The sequence below is a fragment of the Rhinoderma darwinii genome, chromosome 1 (genome assembly GCF_050947455.1).
Source record: "Rhinoderma darwinii isolate aRhiDar2 chromosome 1, aRhiDar2.hap1, whole genome shotgun sequence".
NCBI classification, from domain to species: Eukaryota; Metazoa; Chordata; class Amphibia; order Anura; family Rhinodermatidae; genus Rhinoderma; species Rhinoderma darwinii.
Window position 1 is genome coordinate 349,480,250 of NC_134687.1, and position 18,174 is coordinate 349,498,423.

Below are 18,174 nucleotides of genomic sequence, written 5' to 3' on the forward strand. Positions count from 1 at the left end.
GGCACATCTTACTGAAGCGGTCCACCACCACCCACACCACCGACTTGCCTTGGGATGGAGGCAAATCGGTGATAAAATCCATGGAGATATGTGTCCAAGGTCTCTGGGGAATGGGCAACAAACGCAGTAAGCCCGCTGGTCGGGACCTGGGAGTCTTGGACCTAGCACAAACCTCACAAGCGGCGATGTAGGCCTTAACGTCTTTAGGCAACCCAGGCCACCAATAATTTCTGGAAATGAGGTGTTTGGTACCCAGGATGCCTGGATGGCCAGATAGAGCAGAGTCATGATTTTCCCTGAGTACCCTTAGCCGGAATTGCAGGGGAACAAACAGCTTGTTCTCAGGAAGGTTCCCGGGAGCTGCACCTTGATCAGCAGCAATATCAGAGACTAAATCAGAATCAATCAATCGTGGCCATGAAGTTACGCGACAGTGCATCAGCCTTAATATTTTTAGACCCAGCCCTATAGGTAACCAAAAAATTGAATCTGGTAAAAAATAACGCCCATCGAGCTTGTCTCGGGTTTAGCCTCCGGGCAGATTCTAGGAAAACCAGATTCTTGTGGTCGGTAAGGACCGTTACCTGGTGCCTAGCCCCCTCCAGGAAGTGGCGCCACTCTTCAAATGCCCATTTAATGGCTAAGAGTTCGCGGTTGCCAATATCATAGTTACTTTCAGTTGGCGAAAACTTCCTGGAGAAGTAGGCACAGGGGCGGAGATGGGTGAGGGACCTGGTACCCTGGGACAAGACAGCCCCCACTCCCACCTCAGATGCGTCAACTTCCACGATAAATGGCTCCATTTGGTTGGGCTGAACCAGCATCGGGGCCGAGACAAAGCACTTCTTAAGGACCTCAAAAGCCTGGACAGCCTCAGGAGGCCAGTGGAGGAGATCAGCACCTTTGCGAGTGAGGTCCGTAAGGGGCTTAGCGATGACCGAGAAGTTAGCAATAAATCTCCTGTAATAATTAGCGAACCCCAAAAAACACTGTAACGCCTTCAGGGATGCAGGTTGGACCCATTCCGCCACAGCCTGAACCTTGGTGGGGTCCATGCGGAATTCATGAGGAGTGAGGATTTGACCCAAAAATGGAATCTCCTGTACCCCAAACACACATTTTTCGGTTTTGGCAAACAGTTTGTTTTCCCGAAGGACCTGGAGCACCTTCCTGACATGCTCAATGTGGGAGGACCAGTCCTTGGAAAACACCAGTATGTCATCAAGGTACACTACCAGAAAAATCCCCAGGTAATTTCTCAAAATCTCATTTATGAAATTCTGGAAGACCGCAGGGGCATTACACAACCCAAAGGGCATGACGAGTTATTCGAAATGGCCTTCGGGCGTGTTAAACCCAGTCTTCCACTCATCCCCCTCTTTGATGCGAATAAGGTTATACGCCCCCCGTAGATCCAATTTAGAAAACCATTGGGCCCCCTGAACCTGATTAAAGAGATCAGGTATCAAAGGAAGGGGATACTGGTTCCTTACCGTGACCTTATTCAGGCTACGGTAGTCAATGCATGGCCTAAGACCACCATCCTTCTTCCCCACGAAGAAGAAGCCAGCACCTACCGGAGAAGAAGAGGGACGAATGTAACCCTTGGCCAGGGATTCCTGGATATACACTCTCATAGCTTCACGTTCGGGACAAGAAAGATTAAATATCCTACCCTTAGGAAGCTTAGCACCTGGTACCAATTCGATAGCGCAATCGTATTCTCTATGAGGAGGTAACACTTCGGAGGCCTCCCTAGAGAAAACATCAGCGAAGTCCTGAACAAACTCGGGTAGCGTATTCGCCTCCTTAGGGGGAGAAATAGAATTAACAGAAAAACATGACGTACAACATTCATTACCCCATTTGGTTAGCTCCCCAGTATTCCAGTCAAACGTGGGATTATGCAACTGCAACCAGGGAAGACCTAGAACCAAATCGTACGATAATCCCTGCATCAACAGTACAGAGCATTGCTCCAAATGCATGGAGCCAACAAGGAGTTCAAACACAGGGGTATGCTGTGTAAAATAACCATTAGCAAGAGGAGTGGAGTCGATACCCACTACCGGGACAGGTTTAGGCAAATCAATCAGAGGCATAGCAAGGGACATAGCAAATTCCACAGACATGATATTAGTAGAGGACCCTGAATCCACGAAGGCACTGCCGGTAGCAGACCTACCACCAAAAGAGACCTGAAAGGGAAGCAAGATCTTAGTACGTTTCATATTTACGGGAAATACCTGTGCGCCCAAGTGACCTCCCCGATGATCACTTAGACGCGGAAGTTCTCTGGCTGCAATCTTACGCTTAGGACAGTTGTTCACTTGATGCTTGTCGTCCCCACAGTAGAAGCAGACACCATTCTTCCTGCGGAATTCTCTACGTTGTTGGGGGGACACGGAGGCCCCGAGTTGCATAGGTATTTCTGAATCTTTCGGGGAGGAACGGAGCTTCGGGAGGCATCATGGGGGAGTCGGAGGAGAAAACACATAAACGTTCACGTTGTCGTTCCCTGAGACGTCGGTCAAGTCGTACCGCTAAAGCCATAACCTGGTCTAGGGAGTCAGAAGAGGGATAGCTAACTAGCAGGTCTTTCAGGGCATTCGACAGACCCAACCTAAACTGGCACCTTAAGGCAGGGTCATTCCACCGAGAAGCTACGCACCACTTCCGAAAGTCAGAGCAATACTCCTCAACAGGTCTCTTACCCTGACTTAAGGTCACCAGCTGACTCTCGGCAAAGGCAGTCCTGTCAGTCTCGTCATAAATAAGTCAGAGAGCAGAAAAGAAACAATCAACGGAGGAAAGTTCAGGGGCGTCAGGAGTCAAGGAGAAGGCCCACTCTTGGGGCCCTTCCTGGAGCCGGGACATAATTATACCCACCCGCTGGCTCTCAGAACCTGAGGAATGAGGCTTTAAACAAAAGTAAAGCCTACAACTCTCCCGAAAGGAGAAAAAAGCCCTCCGGTCCCCTGAGAACCGGTCGGGCAACTTGAGGTGGGGTTCAAGAGGTGCGGTGAGGGGAACTACCAGGGTAGCATCAGGCTGGTTGACCCTCTGAGCCAGGGCCTGGACCTGTAGGGAGAGTCCCTGCATTTGCTGAGCCAGGGTCTCACGGGGGTCCATAGTGGTGTCAGGGACCAGGGGTAGACTAGGTATGGGCTTGTGATTATGTAATGGCAGGGGGTAGGGAGACGGACAAGTGAGCCCTAATCTACCCGCCACTCTGTCCCTGCCTACTAGCAACGACCCGCCCTAGGCGACGGGGTACAACTGGGCGGCGGTCCCTGCGCTCAGTAAGTGCACGACAAACACGACGAACATACAAGGAACACAAGCAAGGAAAAGGGGCCGTTGCCCACGGCAACACCGTGAGCAACCAGAGTGGTGAACGAGCCGAGTCAAGCCAGGAGTGTGCGAGGTACAAAACGAAAAGCAGAAGAGTAGTCGGTAAGCCAGGGTCTGTATGGAGCAGGATCAAAAATAGCAGGAGCTGTAGCTGGGCCAGGAAACCACAAGGAAAGAATCACAAGCACCGAGGGACAGGAAGTGCAGGCTTAAATAGACCGAGGGCGGGAGCTAGCTGAGTCTGGCCAGGTTACGATAGGCTCTCCCACTCCTAAGCCTGCCAGCCTGAATGGTGGAAGCAGGAGTCAGTCTCAGGGATGTATTCTCAGGTGCTGACTGATTAGTTCTGGGAGTTAACCCCGAAGCTGTGCCTGGCAGATCCTTTACACGATCATCATATAATATGTACAGAACATACATCATTTATATATGAAGGCGATCCTTATACATTATGTACAGAACATTGAAAGATTTCTGGTGTATCGCCAGGTGCTGAGACCCATTTTATTGTGGGGATCAGTTAGCATCTTAACTAATGGATCCCCAATACTATTTTATAACATATGAAACATACATGTTAGAGGATCACATTGATGGAGTCCATGACCACCGTCGATTTCCTGAACATATGGACTGTATTTTCTCTATAGAGCCATTGATTCTTTGGGACCCACTGACTAGGAATCTCTGACACCATTAAGAAAAGCAGTATTGACTTAAATGGCCTGTTATTTAAAATATTATTTCCACATTTTTCTGTGATATTAATCTCTGAGCACCATTGGACGGATTTCAGGGCACCATATGATTTGTCCATAAGGTCCGAACTCACAGACTCCACCATTATATTCTTTCTAAAAAACCTTAATGACTTTATTTGTCTGTAAATTTCCCCTTTAAAGTGGAATTCTCCTTTAGGAATATTGTTTTTACTACATAGAGCTGCCGTCCTCCTGGCTTAACTCAAGAAGATATTTTCTATATTCTATAAATCACTGTTTTTTCCCCAGAACAATTAACAAATATGGCAAGCAACCAGAGGCCTCCGTCAGCACGTCCCATTTCAAGGGCAGGCATTGGTTCCATTCCAAACAGACCTCCAAGTGGAATCCGCGCTCCACCCACAGCAAGTAGGCTTTTAACATCGGTGAGTACATGTTGTAAAACAGTCTATTTTTAAAGGGGAACTAAATTTAGAACAAAAAATACCTCCAGGCCTTCTCAAGATCAACTGGAGTGTCAGAAGAAGCTAACCTTGTCTAAATGTGTTTTCCCAACTTAAACGTTTAGGGTATATCCACAGGATATCGAGAACGACCCCTATTCTATAGTCAACAGGATTGTGTGGACACACCAGCCAAAGAGTTTTCACTCCCACTAACTGTGTGGTAACAATTTTATAGAACTAAAAAACTTTATTAATATCACTAATATGAGGAAATATTTATTTAATGTAGCTGCCACATACAAAATAGACAAATGTGAGTTTAAAAAGTGTCCATGGACTGCCAGTAATTGACAATATTTATATGGTCTTACTAATAGGGTAATTAAAGATAGATCTTTCAGGGAAATTCCCTATTGTTCATAATCCCTTCTGAATAATTTTATGAATTTTGAAGAATTTTATGAATTTCATGAATTACTGAATATCAAATGGAGGCACTCCTCTCAATAGTTCCATAAACCAAAAATATCAGTACCATAATCTATGGATTACTATTTATTTGATGGAGGCATTCCTCTCAATAGTACCATAAACCAAACATACCAGTACCATAATCTATGGATTACTAGTTATTTGCTGGAAGTATTCCTTTCAATAATACCATAAACCAAACATACCAGTACCATAATCTATGGATTACTAGTTATTTGACGGAGGCATTCCTCTCAATAGTACCATAAACCAAAAATACCAGTACCATAATCTATGGATTACCAGTTATTTGACGGAGGCATTCCTCTCAATAATACCTTAAACCAAACATACCAGTACCATAATCTATGGATTACTATTTATTTGATGGAGGCATTCCTCTCAATAGTACCATAAACCAAAAATACCAGTACCATAATCTATGGATTACTAGTTATTTGATGGAGGCATTCCTCTCAATAGTACCATAAACCAAACATACCAGTACCATAATCTATGGATTACTAGTTATTTGATGGAGGCATTCCTCTCAATAGTACCATAAACCAAAAATACCAGTACCATAATCTATGGATTACCAGTTATTTGACGGAGGCATTCCTCTCAATAATACCTTAAACCAAACATACCAGTACCATAATCTATGGATTACTATTTATTTGATGGAGGCATTCCTCTCAATAGTACCATAAACCAAACATACCAGTACCATAATCTATGGATTACTATTTATTTGATGGAGGCATTCCTCTCAATAGTACCATAAACCAAACATACCAGTACCATAATCTATGGATTATTAGTTATTTGATGGAGGCATTCCTCTCAATAATACCATAAACCAAACATACCAGTACCATAATCTATGGATTACTAGTTATTTGATGGAGGCATTCCTCTCAATAGTACCATAAACCAAACATACCAGTACCACAATCTATGGATTACTAGTTATTTGATGGAGGCATTCCTCTCAATAGTACCATAAACCAAAAATACCAGTACCATAATCTATGGATTACCAGTTATTTGACGGAGGCATTCCTCTCAATAATACCTTAAACCAAACATACCAGTACCATAATCTATGGATTACTATTTATTTGACGGAGACATTCCTCTCAATAGTACCATAAACCAAACATACCAGTACCATAATCTATGGATTACTATTTATTTGATGGAGGCATTCCTCTCAATAGTACCATAAACCAAACATACCAGTACCATAATCTATGGATTATTAGTTATTTGATGGAGGCATTCCTCTCAATAATACCATAAACCAAACATACCAGTACCATAATCTATGGATTACTAGTTATTTGATGGAGGCATTCCTCTCAATAGTACCATAAACCAAACATACCAGTACCATAATCTATGGATTACTAGTTATTTGATGGAGGCATTCCTCTCAATAGTACCATAAACCAAACATACCAGTACCATAATGTATGGATTACTAGTTATTTGACGGAGGCATTCCTCTCAATAGTACCATAAACCAAACATACCAGTACCATAATCTATGGATTACTATTTATTTGATGGAGGCATTCCTCTCAATAGTACCATAAACCAAACATACCAGTACCATAATCTATGGATTACTAGTTATATGATGGAGGCATTCCTCTCAATAGTACCATAAACCAAACATACCAGTACCATAATCTATGGATTACTATTTATTTGATGGAGGCATTCCTCTCAATAGTACCATAAACCAAACATACCAGTACCATAATCTATGGATTACTAGTTATATGATGGAGGCATTCCTCTCAATAGTACCATAAACCAAAAATACCAGTACCATAATCTATGGATTATTAGTTATTTGATGGAGGCATTCCTCTCAATAGTACCATAAACCAAAAATACCAGTACCGTAATCTATGGATTATTAGTTATTTGATGGAGGCATTCCTCTCAATAGTACCATAAACCAAACATACCAGTACCATAATCTATGGATTACTATTTATTTGATGGAGGCATTCCTCTCAATAGTACCATAAACCAAAAATACCAGTACCATAATCTATGGATTATTAGTTATTTGATGGAGGCATTCCTCTCAATAGTACCATAAACCAAAAATACCAGTACCGTAATCTATGGATTATTAGTTATTTGATGGAGGCATTCCTCTCAATAGTACCATAAACCAAACATACCAGTACCATAATCTATGGATTACTAGTTATTTGATGGAGGCATTCCTCTCAATAGTACCATAAACCAAACATACCAGTACCATAATCTATGGATTACTAGTTATTTGATGGAGGCATTCCTCTCAATAATACCTTAAACCAAACATACCAGTACCATAATCTATGGATTACTAGTTATTTAATGGAGGCATTCCTCTCAATAGTACCATAAACCAAAAATACCAGTACCGTAATCTATGGATTATTAGTTATTTGATGGAGGCATTCCTCTCAATAGTACCATAAACCAAACATACCAGTACCATAATCTATGGATTACTAGTTATTTGATGGAGGCATTCCTCTCAATAGTACCATAAACCAAACAATACCAGTACCATAATCTATGGATTACTAGTTATTTGATGGAGGCATTCCTCTCAATAATACCTTAAACCAAACATACCAGTACCATAATCTATGGATTACTAGTTATTTGATGGAGGCATTCCTCTCAATAGTACCATAAACCAAAAATACCAGTACCATAATCTATGGATTACTAGTTATTTGATGGAGGCATTCCTCTCAATAGTACCATAAACCAAAAATACCAGTACCATAATCTATGGATTACTAGTTATTTGATGGAGGCATTCCTCTCATTCATTCTGCAGGCTCAGCTGAGCGTTCACTTCTATCTCTGCCCTATGTAAGTACATATGAGTTGTCTGGTTAGTCTACATGGATTAGTGCACTGAAATTAAATCCCTAATATAGCCTCCCTACATGTTTCACCACCTATAGTGGCGTCTTTAGGGGAGATGGCTGTTTGCATAACCCATATCCCATACAACAGAATGAAGAGAGTCCCTGCCCCACTACTAGTCTGGAATCGTCAGCTTGCCGTTGCAGCACAACGTTCATGATATAGGTGCAGGTCCCGGAGCTGGGACACACATGGATATACTGTGGATATGGCATAAATGTCTGACTTAGGAATAGACCTTTAATATTGTTTGGCCTTCATTTCAGGCAAATTAGTGTGTGTGGGGGGGGGGGGGGCAGTGCCACCCAAAGGCCCTTTCACACATGCAGATGATTGGCCAAACGATCGTCCGTACAAATGCTTGTTCTCGAATGGTCTCGGGTCCCAAACATGTTTCACCTAGTAGAAGCTGTGCGGCCAAAATCGGCATCTTTTATGCGGCCAGAAACTTTACATGTAAATACAAAATGCCCTGCCGACAAGATGCAAGGTGTATGGGGAATGATCGTATTAAAGGGGTTTTCCCATGAGAGACATTTACACACTATCTGGGATTGCTTATGGACTGTACTGTGTACCGAAATTACATAAATAATTTCATTTCAATTTCTCATTGGAAGACACCGATCCCAGCCTCCATTTATACTCTGTCAGCAGTATGTCAAGATTTGATTTTTCTTGTCAACCAAGATTTAGTGTTTTGTTTTTTTTTGCTCCTTTCCTTACTGCACTGGTGATGATGATTTAGTTTCTTCAGGTGGATTTTATGTTGCATAATAGTAGTTAAACTTTTTCTTAATGTCAGCCTCCCGGTAGCAGGATCTATGCCAGGGTCTCAAACATGCGGCCCCTGAGGATGTAGTCTGCAGCCAACGGGGCACGGAAGCTCCCGAGAGATCCTCGGGATAGCAGAGAGCAGGCCGAAGGAGGAGCGCCACATACACACCCCCTGTAGGAAGTGCCACACACACCCCCTGTAGAAAATGCCACCCACACCCCCTTGCAGAAAGTGCTACCCCCTTGTAGAAAGTGCCACCCCCTATAGATAGTGCCGCCCCCTTGCAGATATCGCCCCACACACCCCACCTTGTCGACAGCGCTACACCCCCCTTCCTGTAGATGGCTCCTTTGGGGCTCCCTCTAGGAGTGGATTCCCGAGCCAGATCGTTGCGTCGGTATATTGCTGTCGAAAGGATGGGGTGTGTGGGGTGCTATCTGCAGGGGGGTATGGGTGACACTATAGGTGGAATGTGGCACTATCTACAGGGGGGGTGGTAGCACTATCTACAGAGGGCACTGTGGCACTATCTAAAAAGGGGCTGTCTAATGCTGACTTTCTTGTGTCTGCCAAATGCTGCCAACTGAGCAGCCAGAACAGGACCCTGAACAGACACAAACTGACACGAACGGAAACCAGAGGTCGACTACGCTATTGCTTCCGGCAAAACGAAGGATCTGGTGTGCAACAGAGACAAACGGAAACCATGGGCACCGGGATCCGTCACCATTGAAATCAATGGTGATGGAAACGGAAACCTCTGGTTTCCGTTTGTGTCTGTTCAGGGTCCCGTTCTGACGGAAAGCCAGAACGGGACCCCAACGCAGATGTGAACAGAGCCTTACCCGGCCGAGTTTGAGACCCCAGATCTATACCTTGGTACTTCTTCCATATGATGCTGTGTCCTTCAAACTACTTGAGAAAATGTTTTTATGAAAAGAAGTAATTCTTTTTCTTTACCTGCAGATGCCACCTGGTACTGCCAGACCTGGGACACGTGGTGGACCTCCTGCAGCAGGCGGAGTTCTCTCAGCACAAATAAAAGTAGCTGACCGACCTGTTACTCAACAGGGCCTTAGTGGAATGAAAACTGGAATGAAGGGTAAAAACCACAGATGAAGTAAAAAGAAAAAAAAGATAGAAACAGATGAATAGGTTTAATTGTAGAGATCTTTATTGTGGCAAATAAAGATCATTATGCCACCCAACCTTAAAATAAATGAATATAAAACATTCTGCTATCATTCGGAGAAGTCTACTAGTTGGTTACCTCTACTTTTATTTCTTGACAATCAATTAGCTTTATACTCAAAACAAGTGTTGAACTACTGGATGATGAATTAAAAGGGGTGGGCCAGCACTAGAAACACACATGGCTGCTTTCTTCCACAAACAGTGCCACACCCGAGCACAGGTTGTGTGTGGCATTGCAGCTCAGCATCATTCACTTCGATGGAGCTGAACTGCAATACCAGATACAACCCATGAACAGGGGTGGCACTGTTTTTGGAAGAAAGCAGCCATGTTTTTCTAATCCTGGACAATCTCTTACCGACATTTGACGTAACTGTACGTGATATTCGGTAGGTCCTCAGAATATGATAATATAAAACACATTATTTTGTAACTATTTTTTTGTGTGTGACAGTAGTAAATCATAAAGAGAACTATCATATTGAACGCAGAATAAAGTTATCGTGTTGTTCTTACTGCATGGTGAATGCTGTAAAAACAAAACCCATAAAACAATGGAGAAATCTTTTTTTTATTTTTTTTTTATACAAACCCACAATTTTTTTTTTAGGTTTCTCATGACAATATATGTTATAATAGATGGTGCCATTAAAAAGTACTACTTGTCCCGCAAAAAAACAAGCCCTCATACTACGGCTATGTAGAAAAAATTAAAAAGTTATGGGGGAGTAAAATATGAAAATGAAAAAAATGTAAATGACTGCAGCGGCAAGGGGTTAAACTAGTTATGCTGTTATGCAATTAATTGATTGACAATCGAAGTATTTGGTTGAAAAAATACAATCATAAACAAATGAATAAGCCATGGTATAAAGTTTGTATTATTACATTACTTTTTCAGGTCCACAAAGACAGATTATGGACAAATCTTACTTTCTTGGGCTCCTAAGGTATGTTGAGGGCATTCTCGAATGATAACATTTTTTAGGGTTGCAGGGCTTCTCTAGGGAAGGTGGTCGGGTTTCCTCCTCTATTTTTTTTTTTGCTTTCTGTATTTAGGCCTCATGCGTACGAGTGTATTTTACCTACAAATCCAGAATGCTTTCTTTCAGATGAGGTTCTTTCCCCAGAGCGCTGAATTCACTAAATACCAATCACCCAAAACTAAGTGGCCACAATATGATGTGCAATACCGTTCCGTTTTGTGCACCATATTACAAACTGAAATGCTGGCGCTCGTGTACATGACGCCTCGGAGTCTCTGTAGCACTTGTGATGCTTTCTGTGTAGTCTCATTAGTTTGATGTTTGTTATTCTCTATACATATTACTAGTCCAACATAACAGAGTATGTACTCACTTTCCATGGGATTTATTGACGTCATCGCAAACTAATGTGCACTAAACATTTCTGGTCTTTTTCTTTCACCTTCATTTTTATTGGACACTTGAATTTGCGCAGCTATCACCCACAAGATCTTTTAAGGGGTGGTTTAGATGTATTTTGGTTATACAACTATATATATGTAATCACCTTATACAGCTCATATTTTATTTTTTATCTTTAGGGGCAAAATCAATGAACTTACTGCAGAAATGACAAAACTTAACAAGGAGATTGATACTTCTAATCAGGAGAACTCGGTGTATCTGTCCTATGAGAAAAGGCAAGTCAAGTCTTCTGCTGTTGCTTTGTGGGGAATGTTTGAACATATCTTAAATTCTGTTATAGCCCTAATCTTTCCAAAGAGAAATAAAAATAAGAAGGATTTCTACATTATAATAGAAATAGCATTCTAAATGCTAAAAGTGATGTTAGTGTGGATTTAGGAGACCTCCAAAGTAGCATCACTCCTATCATTCATTTCAGAGGGAACTCCTTTTCATAATGGGGCCCCTGGTGTTATCAGCGGATCGCACCAGGTTCCCATCTCGGCACCCCCGGAAACAACTGATTTTGTCAGGGTAGACCGTGATCAGTCAGACATTCCCCCCGCATAGGTCACTGCAGGGAAAATATCGTTTTACGTGGCTGCCATTCAGATGAATGGCCATCCTTGAAATACAAGGACCCCTCATGTTTACCAGAACGGGAGCTGCTTGTTTAGAGAGGCTCTCTGTTCTGGCTCATAGAGGGGGACCCCTTCTATGATGTCCATATGCTTTAATAGGACATGTGGACAGGGGTTGTTTTCATGGGACAACCCATTTTTTACAGATGAACGGCCGCTAAATATTGACATAACAGTAAGCCCTCTTGCACACAAGCTAGTGCCACTCTGGCAGTTTTTCAGAGCATCCGTGTGGCACCCGATAGTTTTCACGGACCCATTCACTTCAGTGGGTGAATCACGGACCCAACTCCCTGGTCCGTGGAAAGATAGAACATGTCCTATCTTTCTATTAATCACAGATGGGACTCGGGCGGCACACACAGTCCTGTGCAAGAGCCCTAAATAATGCAGTGTAAGTGCAAATAGAGAAATTGAGTCAGTGCAATTAATTTACTTATTAGTTTGTTATATGTATTTTTTTTTAATTCAGCAATGTCTATTTTTGCTGCTTTTTTTTTTTTACTTAATGCTTTCTAGTATTGTTAAGGTCTATTCTCAGGGTGCGGTTAAGAGTGCACCGTGTATATGGGAAGGATAGGAAACAAAAAACATTAGGACAGATTTATCAATGTATTTAGGCCAGTTTTCTGGCTTATAAAAGATTTCTAAAAAAGTGGCAAAACTTCATTAGAATAGCTTAGTGTGGACTCAAACGAAGTGATATTCTTACATCTAGTGACCGCTGTGTCTGCCTCTGCATATCAAAGGGGTTGTCCCTAACCACAGGATAGGTCATAACATGCTGATCGGTGGGGGTCTGACCACTAGGACCCCCACCGATCATGAGAACAGAGGTCCCGTTCCTCCAAATGAATGGAGCGGTCAAAGCATGCGCACCTCTGCTCCATTCATTCTGTGTCACTGCCCAAGATGGCCGAGCACTGTACTCGGCTATCTTCGGCAGTCCCATAGACAGTGGAAGGAGCGGCAGTGTGCATGCTTGAACTGACGCTCCATTCGTCCGTAGCAATGGGACCGCAGTTCTCGTGATTAGTGGGGGTCCCAGCGGACGGACTCCCACTGATCAGCATGTTATTACCTATCCTGTTGTTTAGGGGATAGCATTTAATCTTGGGACAACCCCTTTTAAGGTAGTGTCCATATTAGCATTACTTTGCCACATGTGGTTTGCCATGCCCCCCCCCCCCCCCCTGTTTTTCCTGTAAAAAAAACTTGGCCAAAACTTGCATTTAAAAACCTTGGTAAATTGCGGTAAAAGGGATTGTCTGGTTATTTAAAAAATTGGCACAGCTTGTTGGGGAAAAAATATAATAAACTCTGTAATAAAATAATGTAAAATTTCAGAAGTTTGTCTCTCAACACTGTTTTCCATTGCTTCTGGCCACTCCATTTGCCACTGTTATGCTTTAATAGAAGCCATGAACACTATGTTCCTATAGACGAAAATATCCCAGCTACTTACTGTTATGCTGCTGTAATGCAAAGGAGTTGTCCGGTTTCAGCAAATTAATGTTATTTTTTGTATAATGAAAAGTTATACAATTTTCAAATACATTTTCTATGTTAATTCCTCACGGTTTTAAAAGATCTCTGCTTGTTGTTATTTAGTAGGAGCATTCAGGGCTTAAAGAGGCTCTGTCACCACATTATAAGTGGCCTATATTGTACATGATGTGATCGGCGCTGTAATGTAGATTACAGCAGTGTTTTTTATTTAGAAAAACGATCATGTTTGACGGAGTTATGACCTATATTAACTTTATGCTAATGACTTTCTTAATGAACTGGGCGTGTTTTACTTTTTGACCAAGTGGGCGTTGTGGAGAGGAGTGTATGATGCTGACCAATCAGTGACCAATCAGCGTCATACACTTCTCCCCATTCATTTACACCGCAGATAGCGATATAGCTATATCGCTATGTGCAGCCACATAAACACACACTAACATTACTGCAGTGTCCTGATGATGACTATACATTACCTCCAGCCAGGACGTGATGTATATTCAGTATCCTGACCACTTCTGTAGCGTCTCTGAGATTTACAGCACAGCACAGCGAGATCTCGCTGTAAATTACAGTTTACAGCGTAATCTCACGAGACTACGTCTTGTCTGCTATGCTGTAAATCAGAGAGAAGTGCAGAGAAGTAATGTATATTCATTGTCAGGACACTTCAGTAACGTTAATGTGTGTGTATGTGGCTGCACATAGTGTTCTAGTAAGGGTATGTTCACACACACTAATTACGGACGTAAATCGCTCGTATTAACCCCCGAATTACGTCCGAAATTACGGCTTGAATGCGTTGACAAACATCTGCCCATTGAAAGCAATGGGCTGACGTTTGTCTGTTCACACGAGGCGTATATTTACGCGCCGCTGTCAAAAGACGGCGCGTAAATAGACGCCCGCGTCATAGAAGTGACCTGTCACTTCTTGGGGCGTAATTGGAGCCGTTATTCATTGACTCCAATAAAAAGCAGCGCCAATTACGTCCGTAATGGACGCAGCGTTCAAGCGCCTGTACATGCCGTTACGGCTGAAATGACGGGTCTGTTTTCTCCTGAAAACAGCCCCGTAATTTCGGCCGTTACGGACGCTGTCGTGTGAACATATCCTAAGAGTCAGACACTCCTCTCCACAACGCCCACTTGGTCATATAGTAAAACACACCCAGTTGCCTATTAAGAAAGTCATTATCATAAAGCTAAAATAGGTCATAACTCCGTCAAAAATTATTGTTTTTCTAAATAAAAAACACTGGTGTAATCTACATTACATCGCCGATCACATTATGTACAATATAGGCCACTTATAATGTGGTGACAGAGCCTCTTTAAATGAAGCCAGTAAAAATTACGGTATACTAAAATAGATTAGTATTGCAGTATATTCTGCAAGCGATCCAACGAACACTGGTTTGAGTACCCTAGGTGGACTAATAAAAAAAAAAGTAAAATACAGTTTATTAAAAGAATATATATATATTTACTAAAAAAGTATTGAAAGTTTAAAAAAAAAAAAAAAACTTTCCCATTTTCCCCTTAAGTCAGTGTAAAATAAATAGAATAAAAATGAACATAACTGGTATTGCCACATCCACAAAAGTATGAACTTTTACTATATAACATTATTTAACCCACACGCAGTAAATACAAAAGTTTTTTAGTCACCTAATTTTCCAAAGAGTGGAATAAAAAGTGATCAAAAAGTCTTACGTACCTCGAAATGGTACCAATAAAGACTACAGCCCACCCTGCAAGAGGCAAGCTCTCACACCATGAAAAAATAAGTTATGGCTCTCAGAAAGTGGCGACACAAAACCAATTTAATTTTTAACAATTATTTTTTTCCCTGTAAAACTTAAAATAAACTATATCAATTTGATATCGCTGTAATCGTATCTACCCGCAGAATAAAGTTAGCATGTAATTTTTATCGCACGGTGAATGCCGTAAAAACGAAACCCAAAATACAATGGAGAAATCGCGCTTTTTTTTCCCATTCCACCCCCACAAATATTTTTTTTTCCCAGTTTGCCAGTACATTGCATGGTACAATAAATAGTGCCGTAAAAAAAACTACAACTCGTCCTGGAAAAAACAAGCCCTCGCACAGCTATATTGATGGAAAAATAAAAAAAAGTTATGGCTTTTGGAAGGTGGGGGGAGGACAAAAAATAAACTGAAAAACAGAAAAATGTCTACGCAGGGAAAGGGTTAATTTGCTGAAACCGGACCTCCTATTTAACATTAGATTGTCGCACTATCATACAAATAAAGTAAACGCCCAGGAGCAACTAAAACATGCAATTTCAGAAGGTACGTTTGTAAATGTATAGAGAATCGTTCTTATTTCTGCTCTATGTTGTATGCACCGTGGGAAACAAATTACTAATATTTTATTCTAACATTTCCTCAGAGCTGAAGTGCTCGCTCATGAAATTAAGGAACAACAGGGACAGCTTGCCGACTACAACATGGTATATGTTACTATTTTTTATTATCTAATAAAGAAGGATGGTCCATTATCAGGGACATTTATATTCTCACATAGAATGTGTGACTCAGACTCCATACACAAATCCAGCAGCCGTTCTTCCCTCCCTAAACATTCCCATAAGAGGTTAAATGTTTTGCATTATTTCATTGTACTGACTGGACCCCTTGCAGAAACTATGGTTGTGGTTTAATTAAAGGGGATTTCCACCTCAAATGTAAAAGTGGCCATACTGTATACTAGTAAATCAGAAGTTAAAACAATAACCGCAAACCACTATTGAAATCAAGAAGAGCACACCCTGCAGCGCCTCAAAAGAAGCCATTATAAGTCCATAGTGTTCTGTTTGGATCCGTTGTGCGACGGATTCAGCAGAGGTTAATGGCTTGTGTCGTGCTTATTTTTCATATATTATTAAGGACCGGACAGCGCCTCATTTTTTATGTTTTTTTCACATATTCATGTGCCAATAAAGATGAATGTAATGAGTATTTGGTTATTGGTCTTCATGTTCTTCCCAGTATTGATCCAGGACAAGGTGTACGATTTTCATAGGATCTCTTGTAATCGATTTTGTTTCTTTTTCAGTTGGTAGACAAGCTGAATACTAACACAGACATGGAAGAAGTACTGAATGATTATAACATGGTAAGTGTCGCCAGTTTAATAAAGAAAGGAACAGCACCTCGTATTGTCAAGGCATTATGATGGGAAATGATCAACTTCTCTACTCAGACTTCTGGCGTAGAAAAGTCGCAAAGGATTCAAAAGTCGCAATTTGTGGGAGCAATGGCGACTTTTGGGCCATTTCGCCACTTTTTACATATGAACCCGAAAATGTATTATAATTCACACTAGTAGCTGACGGAAATTGATGCCAGCTCCTAGCAGCAATAGATTTCACTCTGGCCAGGGCCGTAACAGGCTACAGGCAGGCCGCGGGCCTCATTATCGTATATTAATATAAGAAAAAATGAAAATAAATGATCAGAAATTACTGTGTCTTAAACTATATTTAGTCTCCTGTTAAATGAGACCCATTCGTATAAAACTTTAGACATTTGTTTTCTCCACGTCTTTTTGTAAGATATAAATTACATTAGAGGAGAATTCATGAGCACATGCAAGTTGTGGGGGGAGAAGTGTTTTAAGGATGAACGTTCTGACAGTGAAATAATGTGGCCGCTTTCACCGGATTGAGGACCAGGTATTCTGAAGACCCCAAACTAGACAAATGTTTTTTTACCTCATCTCCAGTATGGTATTTTATATCTAATATTGCACCATTTCATTTGTGTTTATATATTAAGAAAGCATATGTATTCAATGGTTGATAAAAAGCAGATGTCCATGTATTTTAGATACATTTTAATCATTTGAATTAATTGTAAACAGCAATACAGATCGATTTTGACAAAACAATGTAAATTCGAACATTCCCGTTTCTTATTTTTATAGCTGAAAGCACAGAATGATCGGGAGGCCCAGAGCATCGATGTTATTTTTACAGAGAGACAAGCGTAAGTATTAAGACTATTTTAGCTTTGGTGAGAATTTGAGGGAAGTCTGTTTGTTGTATAGTTTTACCAGCCATTTGATATAATGTGGGTCCCCCTCTGAGAAACTTATCCCAAGGGTCTTATTTCTTATAGCGCCACCCTTCCTATCACCTCCCAATCTGCTGTTAGTTTAGTTTCCGATTAGTGTCGACTACGCTATTGTTTCCGCAAAAAAACCAGAAACCTTATGGAACGGAAACCAATTGCAATTGAAGCATTAACATTGAAATCAATGGTAATGCAAACGGAAGTTATGGTTTCTGTTTGGGATTCCATTTATGGATTCCTCTGACAGAAAGGTCTAACGGAACCCATGACGCTGATACTATTGCACTTTGAAACTAATAAGGCAAAAGATTGATCGCAAATGAAACCGTCCTAGTCGAGGATCTGTCAGGGATACCGCTATGGGAGTGCACTTGTAAAAACACAGTATCTCAAGAAAAGGCGAATATTGGGTATGTTACGGTTGAAAAAAAAGAACTTTAATGTGAAATACGGACACAACACTACATTCAGTGTGCTGTGTGAGGGCTACTTATTGGCGCAGTAAATCTTCAGTCACTAGTGTCTTAGTTTTTATACCTTGGGGTTCTTCGAAATTGACTAAATATTTTAGCAG

General features: G+C 41.4%; 1 protein-coding gene across 2 annotated transcripts in view; it reads left to right on the forward strand.

The window, feature by feature from the left end:
* The window catches only part of IFT74 (intraflagellar transport 74), a 150,645-nt gene that overhangs the window by 15,119 nt on the left and 117,352 nt on the right, over positions 1-18,174 (forward strand). For both annotated transcript variants that reach the window (XM_075826455.1, XM_075826465.1), the window contains exons 2-8: positions 4,365-4,501; positions 9,690-9,825; positions 10,819-10,867; positions 11,485-11,583; positions 15,916-15,976; positions 16,582-16,641; positions 17,452-17,513. In XM_075826455.1, the coding sequence (XP_075682570.1) occupies positions 4,379-4,501; positions 9,690-9,825; positions 10,819-10,867; positions 11,485-11,583; positions 15,916-15,976; positions 16,582-16,641; positions 17,452-17,513 (590 nt within the window). In that variant the 5' untranslated portion in view covers positions 4,365-4,378. The remainder of the gene's footprint in view (positions 1-4,364; positions 4,502-9,689; positions 9,826-10,818; positions 10,868-11,484; positions 11,584-15,915; positions 15,977-16,581; positions 16,642-17,451; positions 17,514-18,174) is intronic.